Source organism: Vanellus vanellus (assembly GCF_965231255.1).
Source record: "Vanellus vanellus genome assembly, chromosome: Z".
NCBI lineage: Eukaryota > Metazoa > Chordata > Aves > Charadriiformes > Charadriidae > Vanellus > Vanellus vanellus.
Window position 1 is genome coordinate 50105701 of NC_138908.1, and position 13718 is coordinate 50119418.

General features: G+C 38.6%; 1 protein-coding gene across 1 annotated transcript in view; it reads left to right on the plus strand.

Moving 5' to 3' along the window:
• PIP5K1B (phosphatidylinositol-4-phosphate 5-kinase type 1 beta) overlaps positions 1 to 13718 on the plus strand; it is a 118382-nt gene that overhangs the window by 90382 nt on the left and 14282 nt on the right. Inside the window, exons 12-13 of the mRNA XM_082497910.1 lie at positions 4940 to 5095; positions 5848 to 5992. Coding sequence (XP_082354036.1) covers positions 4940 to 5095; positions 5848 to 5992 — 301 coding nt within the window. The remainder of the gene's footprint in view (positions 1 to 4939; positions 5096 to 5847; positions 5993 to 13718) is intronic.

The window sequence follows — 13718 nt, forward strand, 5'->3', positions numbered from 1 at the left end:
CCTGTCCATTCTTCCTGGGCTCAACTTCATTCCTGAATTCTCTATCTTCTCCCCCTAAGCAGCACAGGGGAAGAGTGAGTGGGGGTTGCAATCAGTTCACCACGCATTGTCTCTGCTGCTCCTTCTTCCTGACTCTCTTCCCCTACTCCAGTGTGGGATCCCTGCCACGGGAGACAGTACTCTACGAACTTCTCCAGCGTGGGTCCTTCCCACATGCTGCAGTTCTTCATGAACTTCTCCAATGTCAGTCCTCTCCACAGAGTGCAGTCCTTCTGGAACAGACTGCTCCAATGTGGGTCCCCCACTAAGTCACAAATCCCTCCAGCAGCCCTGCTCCAGTGTGGGTTCCTCCCTCCACGGGGTGGCAAGTCCTGCCAGGAGCCTGCTCCAGCATGGACTTCCCACATGGTCACAGCCTCCTTTGGGCATCCACCTGCTCCAGCATGTGGTCCTCCATGGGATGCAGGTGGCTATCTGCTCCATTGTTAACCTCTATGGGCTGCAGAGGGACAGCCTGCATCACCATGGTCTTCACCACGGGGTGCAGGGGAATCTCTTCTCTGGAGGCTGGAGCACCTCCTCCCCCTCCTTCACTGACCTTGTTGTCTGCAGAGTTGTGTCTCTTGCATATTATCACTCCTCTCTTCTGACTGCTGCTGGTGTTGCACAGTTGGGTGGGGTTTTTTCACAGAGGTGCTACCACTGTCAGTGATGGGCTTGGCCTTTGCCAGCAGTGTGTCCATCTCGGAGCAGCTGGTACTGGCTGTATTGGACACAGGGGCACCTTCTCACAGAAGCCACCCCTGTAGCCCTCCTGCTATCAAAACCTTGCCACGGAAACCCAATACACCAGGGACAGAAAAAAAGCCAAGATAAACCCACCATCACTACAGAGGGACATCAATACCAAGAGTTGTCCAAAGGTTAAAGTTTAAGTCTTGCAGCAACAATTTAACTATTGATTGTCACTCCTTTCAAATTAAATTAATTGATTTCTATAACTTAAAGTAGACCCTGAAACTGTACATCCTCTTAAGGCATTGGGTATGGAGGGTAGATTGATCCTACGTAGGCGAGTTCTTCCTTTATGTTGTAGTTTCACGCCAGTGGGCAGCTGAGCCCTGCACAGACGATCACTTACTCCCCCTATGGTGAAATGGGGGAGAGAATTGGAAGGGTAAAAGTGAAAAAACTCTTGGGTTGAGATAAAGACAGTTTAATAGGGAAAGCAAAAGTTGCATGTGCAAGGAAAGCAAAGTAAGGAATTAATCCACTACCCATCAGCAGGCAGATAGTTAGCTATCTCCAGGAAAGCAGGGATTCATCATGCATAATGGTTATTTGGGAAGACAAATGCCCTTGCTTCTGTTTATCCCATCCTTTATCGCTCAGCACAACGTCATATCATATGGAATATCCGTCTGGCCAGTTGAGGTCAGCTGTCACAGCTGTGCCCCCTTCCCAACTTCTTGTGCATCCCCAGCCTCCTTGCTGGCAGGGCAGCATTGAGAAGGTCTTGATGCTGTATAAGCACTGCTCAGCAATAACTAAAATCTGGGTGTGCTGTCAACACTGTTTTCGTCACAAATCCAAGACATAGCACCATAGACCTACTACAAAGAAAATTAACTGTGCACTGTACCTTCCAAAGAGTCCAAACACTGCAGTAACTACCATGTAGGCATATGAGGTTAGATTTCAGCAAAAATATTGGAGAAATAGCTACCACATTTTGTTTCTTGATTCCAAACTGAAAGGAACAAATTAATGTTGCCTTAGTCCCGTGGAGTGAGCAGTGTAGATATTTTACCATAATCTGGATACAGCTAGGAAGCAAAACAACGGAATTTGCAAGTATTTAGGAACAGATTTATTTTCACACTTGCTCCATTTAGCCTGACTATGAAAATTAACAGGGAAAAATTCAAGAATACGCATCTTGAACATAAGTTCATATGTTCATATCTCCCTTGAATTATAGTTCTCCAGATGTGATAAGTATCTTCTCATTGCAGAATTGCACAACCAAAAAAAAAAAGGAAATTTTAGAGACTCATCATCTTACAGGCTTCTTCCGACAAAAGTTCAGATCAGGTTTTATTTTCACCAAAATTTCTACCACTGGAAGTCAATATTTTTCAGCCTGTAGTGGCCTTGTTACTCTACTTTTGTCTAAAGATAGTAAGACCAGTATCCAACTCTTTCTGGACAGAATCAAATTATTTCAAATAAGCTTGTGAAATTCTGATCCTGTCCACGAAAACCAAAGTTAGAGACGTGGCGGGTTAGAACAAGATATGTTATGAGGTCTAAAAGAGCAAGAAGGAAGAGGAAAAACTGATAACTAAAAGCATCAAAAAATCAGAAGTGTAGGTCATAAGTACTTTGTGAAATTACTAATAAGAAAAACAATGGGATAGACTTATGGAAGGAGAAAGCTGAGTAGCTGAACTAAAAAAAAAATACGGAATGACATGTTTTAAGTAGCGCAAAGCAGTCTTTAGAGAAAAGGAGAGAATGTGAATTAACCCTAATTAGTGATTCCATATATGCCTGCTATGTTGTGACAGCTATTCAGGAAAATAAGACTTTTGGGGAGTCATAAATATTAATGAATTGATGGATAATTCCTCTATGAGTTGGTCAGGCTACTGAGAGGAAATTCAGTCTGAAGCATCACAAGTACAGAGAAGGATAGTGACTACCACTGAGATGCATTCAGCATGTGTGCAGTGAGGAAGGCTGTAGGGAAGACCTGATGAATATACCAGCAGGGCAAAGATAAGTGCTTGGGGTTTACTGTGGCCCAGGCTGCTCTTTGGGGAAAAGCTGTTCTGGTTATCTGAGCAATGGGGGTTTTTTTCAGCAATTATGGCAAGTGGTATAAAACCTTATTATAAGACATACAGATCAACTGGTTTAAATAGTATGCATTCATACTAACTTACTACTTTACTGCCAAAGTATTTTTTAAATCTGTGGAGGTGCTGAAATTGCACTTTTTTTTCCCATAAGAGAAGGTGTATTTCTGCTTAGCCTTTAGGAAAATGTTTTGTGAGTTTCATGGTTTTTTTTATAAAGCAGAATTCTTGAAAAATAAATACAAATTGACTGGCTAGAACTACGCAGTTTATAGAGGAGCTTATACTCTAAAATAGATCCTAGTTAGCAGTTTGATAATCCTACTTGTGGAAATATATTTAGTTTGGAGATGAATGTCAAAATATGGAATGGACACTTGGCTCTAATATTACAGAAAAGGTATTGAGAATATGGCATTGTATCAAAGTGATAGAAGGTGTTTTGTAAATACGTTTTTGACTGGTGTTACACTGGTCTCCTATCATTGTCATTAGTTATCTGCAGTGAGAAACAAGTCTACGTGGACAGAGGTAGAACAAAATAAAAATGAAGGATAGAACTAAATGAGATTTAAGTGAAACAAGAATGACTACGAATACTAGCACAAATTAACAACTTAAATTGTTAAACTTTAAATCCTCCAGGAAAGGATGGTTAATGTCAAACTAAAAGAATCTGATGTATTATGAAAAAAATATGAAGCAAAATTCAGGTGAAAGGAGGAAGGAGCCTCCTGACACTCACATCTCTTACACGCTAGAACAACTTTGCCAGAGAACTGGTAGGAGCTCTGTTGTCTGATACAATACTCAAACTCCTCTGCACTGCACTCTAAGGAGTAGTCAACTTGATACTTCTGTGTGTTGGACAAAATAAATGTCTCATGCAGCCATATATGTTTCCTGAACATGTGAGTCTTCATTTTTTTCTTATTCTGGCTGCTAGATTTATGTCAGCAGAAGACACATCCCATTCTGTATTTGAAAACTACAATGTACAGTTAAGGACATCATGCCTCATTTTTCTCTCTAAACTTAATTTGTCTGTCTCATTTTTGCAGGCTATTAACATGTCTTAATATCACATTCTTATTGATCCACTCTGCATACAAGGCTATTAATCTACTTTTATGTGGATTAATGGTTAAAATGCATTATCATTCTTTCATAAAATACAGAGTTGGGAGCATTCTGCCTTCAGGAACATTTTTGCTGAACTTTGAGTTAGACATTTCAGTTTAAACTCTTGAGCCCTGTTTTGAATGAAGGTTTTTTCCTCTAGTGCACAGAACAAGCCTCCATAAATAACAATAAAAACATAGTAAGCAGATTCAGCCTCGGGCAGAGGCTAACTCAGCAGCTGTCTACTATGTTATTTTTTAACAATATCCTGGAGCTACGCATCTGATTCTCTTCTTCAATCTTTAGCCAAGTGGCTTTGATGCTTTGAATTTTGTAGTAGAGCACAATATGAACTATTGCAATATGAACCCAAAATGCCATTGTAAGTAGGCAGGCCCTGGTAAGAATTATAAAGGGGATGCTCATACCTGAGCGTACAAGCCATCAATATTTTGGAAATGTCTATTTTACCCAAAGAAGATGCTTGACCCATGTTGCTGGAGTGGAAATTTTGCAGTAGCAGATACATCATTATATAGCAGTAGTTCACAGCTCAAGGAAATGATCATAACCTCTGAGAATATTCCAGATGTCTTCTCAGTTTTCCTGTCTTCTGTTGTTTTCTGTATCTTTCTGTCTCTGATTACATGGGTTGATACTCCATAGGAGATTTGTAACTTAGCGATGTCAAAGGTGGTTAACTGACTTGATTTTTTTTTGTCCTATGAGCAGGAAGAAACATCAGAAAAAGACAAAAGCACTTATAGATGAAATAACAATGCCTTTGGCTCTAGTTTTAATATAGTATTTAATAAGTGGGTTTGTGTCTGGATGAGTTCTTTGTCTGTATTCAGAAACTCTAGCTTTATAGATGGCTTGCTTTTCTATGTGCTGTTAAAGATGTGGAGGGAGATAAGATGGCATCATTTAACACCTATGTTCATTTGGTAATGCAGCTTTAAAGTCTTCACCATCAAAGAAACGATGCAATTCCATCACAGCCCTGAAGGCAACATCACAAGAAATAGTGTGTGCGGTTAGCCAGGAGTGGAAGGGTGAAAAGCATGGCATTCTTGCTGAAGGACAAAGCTACGCCAGCCTTGATGAAGAAGGTAAGGTCTTTCAAATCAACTGCCTAAACAATGTTTTTTAAAGAATTTAGTGTAAACTCTAGAAGCCCTAAAACTAGAAAGCTTCCAATCTGGCTGATCTTTCAAAACTTTAGTGTCAGGTTATTCTCATGGAGAGAGTTGTTAGTCATATTTGGCAGAGTGGACCTTCAGGAGCAAGAGGAAGTCAGAATCAAGGCTATAGTATGATGTTAATCTTTTGGATTTCAGGGGATCCTGAAAAAAATGTATCCAGTCCAGGTAGCAGATTAAGGCCAGAGCCAGTGCTATTCTTTTCACTGACTTTTAAACAAACATGTCACATGAAGTGTTTTGAAGCTCAGTTCTTTGTTCCCAGAGTCTTTTTGAAGAGATACAGACTTTGTCCCTTTCATCTGCAGCCAGGCTCAAAGGAGAACCAGCCACCTAATCCCATCTGAAAATGGGGCCCTGGTAGTGTGAGAAAAGGCCCAGAACTTAGAAGAATTCATCACGTATTCATACCACTGTTTAATATTTGACCTTGGGATTGCTCTGTATTCTGCTGAATGTACTGGCTAGCAGCTGAAATTCACCCTGTAATGCAAAAGAGTGTGGGTATGGGCACATGAATAGTACAATCTCATTAATTCAAACATATTAAGAAGCTTCAAGAAGCTGTTGAGAGTGCTGTGTGACTCTATACACTTGCATAAAGATTCTTGGATTCAATTTGAAATGAAGTTTGTTAATGTTCTTTATTTTTGTATATGCAGTCCTGGCTTCACGCCACCGGCCAGATCTAGTGCCGAGCACACCATCCCTTTTTGAAGCGGCTTCCTTGGCAACCACAATTTCTTCTTCTTCTTTGAATGTTGATGAGCATTACCAACGTGATCAACCTATGCTCTATTCTAGCAGGTAAAGGCTGTACATGTGGTAGAGAATTCCCCACCATTTTGCTAAAACTCTGACAATGTGTGCAATGGAAGGGGATTCTGAAAGAAAAATCAGAAGGGGCAAGTGTTTCTGTAGCTTAGACTTGAACCTCTCCAGTGAAGGAGGGGTGCCATGAGCCCATAGGATTTGTGATGTTTGTTTGTTATTATATATATTATGATTGGTGTCACAAAATAGAAAGCATAAACACAGCAAAAATGTTATAGTATACTTTGAACTTTTTGTCATGGCATTAAACTGGGCATTAAAACTTTCTTAGGCCTTAGTCTGTGCCATGAACCAAACTACATTAACATCAGGGTAGGAAGCACTTATAACTTGGCTGTAGCCTAAAACAGCTGCAGAAAACTGTGATGCGCTCAGAAAGGGGACCTACTTTCAAGTTGACCTTTATTCTGAATGTTCAGTGCTGAAAGGTCTGCTTTAAGTTCTTTCAAAATGACCATTTTCTGAAGTGAATTTCTATGAAACTTCCCCCATGGGTGTGATTAGAGCCTGTCTAATTTTAACCCAGGAAGGATAAAAACAGGGAAGTGTCAAGAAAAGTTGTGCAGATGCTTGTGAGCTAGATTGAGTGTGATTTGAGTTGTGTTTGAATATACTTCAGCCATGACTATCCAATATCATGGTTATGCAGTAAGTCTTGCTGGGAGACCATCTGTGTGTGTGCCTGTATGCTAGCTCGTACACTTGAAGTGTGCTGCGTTGTGCCATCTTGCCTGCTTGCAGATCTCTTTACCATGTACTGAGGAACGACTGAGGGATCTGGGGTTGTTTAGCCTGGAGAAGAGGAGGCTGAGGGGAGACCTTATCACCCTCTACAACTACCTGAAAGGAGGTTTTAGAGAGATGGGAGCTGACCTCTTCTCCCTGGCGACAAGTGATAGGACAAGAGGAAATGGGTTCAAGTTATGTCAGGGCAGGTTTAGATTGGATATTAGGAAGCATTTTTTCACTGAAAGGGTTATTAAACATTGGAATAAGCTGCCCAGAGAGGTGGTGGATTCACCATCCCTGGAGGTGTTTAAGAAAAGGGTAGATGAGGTGCTTAGGGACATGGTTTAGGAGTGGTGGTGTTTTTATCAGGGTAGGTTAATGGTTGGACTTGATGATCTTAAAGGTCCCTTCCAACCTCACTGATTCTATGATTCTATGTGCCATACTGCAGAACAGCCATTTCTTTGTCTGTTTTTGTCAAGAAAGGTAGCCACTGTGAACTCAAGTATCTTGAATTTTGTTTGGAATACTTTGGCATCCTGGACTACACAGTGTCTATATAAATTTTATAAGCTTACTCATGTGCCAAGATGTAGTTCTTTACTTTAAACTGCATGTTGTCCAAAAAGATCAAGTTATTTTAAAAGCAATCTTGAGGCAGTAGGATTTTACCTTCTGTTAAAATTTGACCAACTGCATTTTCATAAGAAGTAAAATGACTTGCAGAGTTATTTGATCAAAGCGTTATTTGCAGCTTCCATTTTCATGAAGTTTAAATAAATCTCACTGATGTGGCATCTTCCATACGTCTGATGTTTTGCTATAAAAATTTGGAATGAGGTATGGTTTGGGGTGTAACAAAGATGAAGTTTTAATTACAGAACCATCACAAGTTGTCCCAAAATTCATCTACACAAGCTTTAGGAAATAAAATTACTAATGAATACACGTTAGTAGAAATAGAGCTCTTTCAAGCCAACTTCTGTCAGTCTTGTCCAGTTTGTGACAAAGTTGGCTGTAGGACTTTGGTATTCAATGATCTTTTGCCAAGTTTTAGCTTTGCTACATAGAAAGCTATAGAGTACTGGGTTTTTTTATTTGCTTTAAGCATTAGATAAAACTACAGAACTACTTTGTATTAGCGTCAGTCATCAAAGGAGAAATGCAAAGTTGTCTTTATAAAGAGTTCAGATTTACTGCAAATAAAACATTTCAAGTACTCTACCCTCCATAAATTAATTGTAGAGAAAAACTATGAGTAAGTCCATGATCTTTTCCTGTAAAGATATTCCAGAATAATTCTAAAATAAATAAGATTTTTAGCAGATCTACACTTCGATTGTATGTTTAGACTTGTTTACTCTCCAGTTGTGATTTAGTTAATGAAGTAACCTAAAATGTAATACATGTTGTCAGTTATGTGATTACTCTGCACATCCTTATCCTACAAAATCAGATTGGAACTGTAGTGTCTGCAGTCCGGTTTTGCATACTTTAAGTTCATCAGTACAACAGGACACGTTCTCTAACACAGCAGACCTTGCACCGGCATTCGCAGATGTGTGGCTCTCCATGTCTTGTGTCAAAACAAAAGACCTTGATGCGTAGCCAAGAGATCTGCCACCGGGGCTGACCAACTAACATTCTTGCTGACCTAGATGTATCCTCTTCAGCTATGACTCGGTGGCAATTTTTTCTCCTGACCAAGTACTGGTGCATGTCACGACATCAGTATGTATGATTCATGAGGATTAGCTTCCCTGTCATAGATAGCGGCTTTCTTTTAGGATTTAAGAAAGCTGCTATGTATTAAACTAATTTTCCCAGGATGATCCTGGGAGGTTTTGTAGCCACCTCTGCTTTCTGCATCAGTGCAGGGAGGTCCTTCCTTCTTCATGGAACTAAATAATGTATCCAGCTGATGTTTTATTTATGTTTTTATGGTACATTGGAGGGACTTCAGTCCTCCCATAAGAAAAGATGGCAGGCAAATAAAAACACAAAAAACCTTATGCTACAATGATGCATTAAGCTGTAGATGTCTTAGATTTTTCTTGCTGGACTTATGCTTCTGAGTACTACAAAATGTTGTGATGCAGGACTCATCACTTTGCCATTTGTCTCTGATAAACAGAAAGCCTGGAGCAGTCCTTGAAACAAAGCCTAAATGAATGATTTGTTTACAAATGTGAGCCTGCTTTCAGTCTTTAAATATATAATTGGCTATGACATTCTGCTTCCAGTTATTTAACAGAATGAGTTTGGCATCTTCTTCATCAGGCTTTTTCCTCCTCCTTCAAAGTGTCCTAGCACAAAGGAGAGAATACATGAATTTTCTTGTAACCAGTCAGAAGTCTCTGGTTAAGAGTAATACAGAGAGATAATCCTTTGTGCATAGTATGGTATCCGTACAGCTCCTTGACTCCTGTTAATGCTAATGAGCAGTATGTGCCCATACTGGTGAGAAAACAGATGCTGTTACCTTGTTAAAATGAGAGCAGTGGTACTTTTTGGATACCTGGAAGCACGCACCATATTTTTAACATTGGTTTTTTTTTTTTTCAGAATTACCCTCTGTTTCTGTCAACCATGAATGTAATCATTTTCAGAGGAGAGGGAAATGGCATTTTATATGAGAAAGGAGCTCAGCACCATCTCTCCTTGAGGGTGCTCAGCACTCGTAGGAAGCAAGGAACTGCTGCCAATGTGGTTAAGCAGACAGAGGTGACTTGCTGAGCCAGAGATGGCTCCTGAGGCTCTATGATATGAGGAGGGTTTACGTAGACCTGACTGGGTACAGATTAAAAAACTGGCTTAACTAATTGGTAGATAACGCAGAGCAGCATTTAGGGACTTGTGATTAAAGCAAAAAAGAGCTGCAGTCATAAATGCACAGCTTATTAGGAGTGTTTTTCCAGACTGCTAGCTGATTTTTTTTCACCAAGTTATTCCTCAGTCTTTGAAGAGTTAGAGAAAACTCAAGGTGTTACTCAGGCAGGGTGAAGAGGAACTGGTAAAAGTAGTGAATGAAGCAGTAGTTGGGAGGGGAAGATGGCTGTATTTTTCAGCACAAAAGGAACTTTATCTAAAAAAGAGAAGTAAAAAGGAAAAAACGGACAAATGTGACATATATTATATAGCAAATGTAGGCTTTCTTGTTAGTCAGAAGACAGCTGGTTCCTGTTCTGTGAAGCTCTTTCTCAGTCAAGTGGTTCTGTCATAAGCAATGTCAAGTACTCATTTAGTAAGACAACACAATCGACAATTTATTGCTTCTATTAAAATTTTCAAAGATTTTCCACTCCTCCTCAAGTAGGTTTATATTTGGTGCAGAGATATTTTAATACCCAAAAGGTCTGTTTTCCACTAGAATACGTGTTCAATTTGGAGTCCAAATACACTTCTTTGAAAGCATTTATTTGCTTTATTTTAGGAGATGTAATACGTATTATATCAAGGATTATTTTTATAGCAGAAGTGATAACAGATTTTTTCACCCTCCAGGTAAAGTTTTCCTAATGAGAACTGATGAATTAAATTAAAGATGACAAATCTGAGTGTCCTGAGCAGTATGACTGTTGTCTCAGTTGACATTGCTTCTACAACTGCAAAGAGCTGAAGGAGGTTAATGCCTTTACAGGTGCTTCTGGAATGCTTTAAATAGGAGTTGCAAGACAAAACAGGAAGTCTCTTTCCAGTGTATCTTTCAGCAGGTCTCATGGCTTCCAGTCACAAACCCAAACAAATTCCATGATGCCTAAAGGGATACTTCATCTCTCTATGTTTAGAGCAATGCCAAGATACTACGGGTTATATAAGGAGGGTTGCTGAATTATTCTATGTTTGAGCCTAGGAAAGTAATCTATATGAAATCTAATTCTTGTTTCTCTTTATGTATTCTGTACCTCCTTTCTGTAAGATGTGTGTGTGTAGGATGGACTTCTGCCTTCTCTTTCCTCTTCTTTCTGCTTTTCTGTATATTTTTCAATTGTTTGTTTGCCTTACCTTTGCATTGCTGTTTTTTGGTGCAGACCACTTGAAATTTTAGAAGATTTTGAAGGGTTGTGGGTTTTTTTCTCTTACACAGTCAAAACTTTCTGAAACATCCAGACTTTGAATTGAAATGTCTCATGACTTGACATTCTATCAAACAACCTTTTCAAAGACAGGTTAGAAAATAAAAGTAAAATCTTCTGCTGTTTTTTTTTTCAGTGGAAGGGAGTTATAGGTTATTACTTTTCCTGTTGTAAGAATACTTAATCGCACCTTTTGCTAGTCTGGTTTTCTATGTAGACAAACTTTTGTGTGTTGTGTAAATGTTCTGTCTGTCCACCCACCACCCTTACCTCCTGAAGCTTACACAAATTTGTCTGAATCTGACTCAAAGAAGATTAAATTCATGCAAGCTTCATGAAAATAAACAGCTAGGTGAAGGAAAAAGACTTGAATGCTCTAATGCTAGGAACAGATGCACTGAGACACTGGGGGAATCCCCATGGGAAAGAAAATTTGACTGTGATTGAAGCAACATGTAATTGTGGCTTAAAGACAAACAAGGCTTTCCCAGTTCTCCTGTGATGGAATTACTTTTGCTTCTTTTTTTCTTTTTTAATTAAGAACCAAGATAAAATAGACTGCTTTAGCAATAGGAGGGCAACAGCACAATTGAGCACACTCATTGTGGCTCATCATTAGCGAATGGGAGAAAGTAACTGCAAAAATGGGGGGGGGGTTGCTTTGCTTTTCTTTCTTTTTCAATCTAAAATTAAGGATGAGATCTCGGTGCACTGTTGAAATCGTACACCACCTCTGTTCTACTGAAGTGCTCTTTCTGATACACTGTGTATATAGGGATTTTGCTTGTTTTCTCCTGTGCCCTCTCTCCCCCATTTGTGTTTGCCCTACCAGAAGTCTGCATTAAAACTGGCAGTCAATGGTGCTATGATGATGCTGTTGCATAAATTTGAACTTTTAGTTACCAACTGCTGACAGCATGTGTTGCTGTTAAGAGATTAATTACAAGATTAATTTTTTAATCTTTTATGCAGAATTTCCATGTACATGTCAGTTTCAGCTCAGTTATTTAATTTGAAAAAAGGCTGTAATTTGTAAATCTCATTAATGTGCTGGTAGAAGCTCTATTTTGTTGTATCTGAAGAGCTTTTTATGCTTTAAGGTGTACTGTCGTTCTTTTTTTTCCTTCCTATTATAGGATTACAGTTCTAATAGTAACATGTCTAAATGCTAATGTATAATGTCTAAAAGGGTTCAGTGGAACTTAATCAAATAAACAATTTATATTTATTTGCTTACCCATTATGTTGGAACAACAATACACTGTCAAGGTTAACAGAGCAAGAAACTTAGCAGAAGAGCAGATTGAAGAATACTGGTTTAAAGAGTGTAACACTGCTACCTGCAGTCCTGAAGAAACATCAAAAAAGCATTGTTGGACAAAAGACTAATATATATTTCTTTTAATCTCACAGTTTGATATCTTCTTAATGATATATGTTGGCATTAGAAGAAAACAATGCCATCTAAGTGAACAGCATTTCCCCTCTCCAATAGTGTCGGAAGTTAATATTTGGGTTTAATTTAGTTGGTTTATGAACTGTTTGTGGAAATACAAGAGGCAATCTTTCTTGGCACGTAAATGCTTGTCCTGAACACATATTAAAATATAAAATTTCGGTCTCTGGCTTCAATTATAAAGTGTAAAACTAATCTGGATGATGTGCCAGTTTCAATTTACTAAGGTACATGTAAATTGCAGTGGTTTAAGCCTCACACAAATACCTAGTTTGATGATCTCTATCCTGTGGAGTTCATGGTCTTAAGAAAAATTAATCTAAAATTTGCTTTTTTCCTACTAGCTTTTCACTGAAGTTGAGGTTGTAACATGAGTTACTTTCATAGCCGGAGGAATACTGAGTAATCCTGGAATTCAGTGTAAATGGTTAAGGATTATCAGTCCTTAGGATCAAGTACTGAGTGGTTAGTATTAGTAGCAAGGGATCAGTGAGGCATGTAGATTTCCTGAAAAAGAAGTAGAGTTCTTTCTCCTTATAAAGTTTTCTGAGCTACTTACACTTAATCTTTTAGTCATTGAAATATTAGAGAATGCTTAATAATGTATGAGTCTTGAAAAAATTAATGTTGCTTTGTTACAAATCTTATTTAAAGTAGTCTGTGTGGTTATAATGCTGCTCTGTTCATGTATTTTTTAAGTATGTGAAACTACTCTTAATATATTAACTATTTTCTTCGTGTAAGTGTCTAGATTCAGTCTTAAATACCATATAGCAAGTAAGAATTCAAAACAGACATTAACTCCAGCAAAGCAAGGAGAGCTGACGGATGCTCAGATGTGAACTATTTGCTTGCCCACTGAGATTCGGAGGCTTCTGTATAAAATAAAGGCTAGAAACTCTAAATAGAAATTATTAGTAACTGTGGCAAAACTAGAGACTTCATATTTTGACATAATTTGCTTTTATTGAAGACTCTGAAAAATTGTCAATAATTTAGCTGTGGCAAGAAAGCAGTAACAAAGATTTTTTTTTTAGAAGACCTAGCACGAGTATTTCCTTAATGAAAGCTTGTCAGATAACCAGTTATTCTGTAAAGCAGAGGTTCTGTCCCTGGGGCAGATCAGTGCTGTTCTGAAAGGCAAAGCTCAGTGTCCCTGACAATGGAAAAAGGGACAAAGACTAAAGGACTGGTCCTGTGAATGGAATTTCCTTAGTCTGCTTTGAGCAAGTGATCCAGTGTGGTATTTTGTAATTAGCCTTGAGTGACCCTTTAATTTCACCTGTTCTTTTGCCAAGCCTATAGATATATATCGATATGTAAAAGGTACTTTTTTTTTTTTTTTTTTTTTTCAGAAAGGTAGGCTGTGTGATTTCATAGATGACTATATTTCCTGTTACAAAAGTTCATCCTCTCAAAACATCTCTAGAAAGAGTAC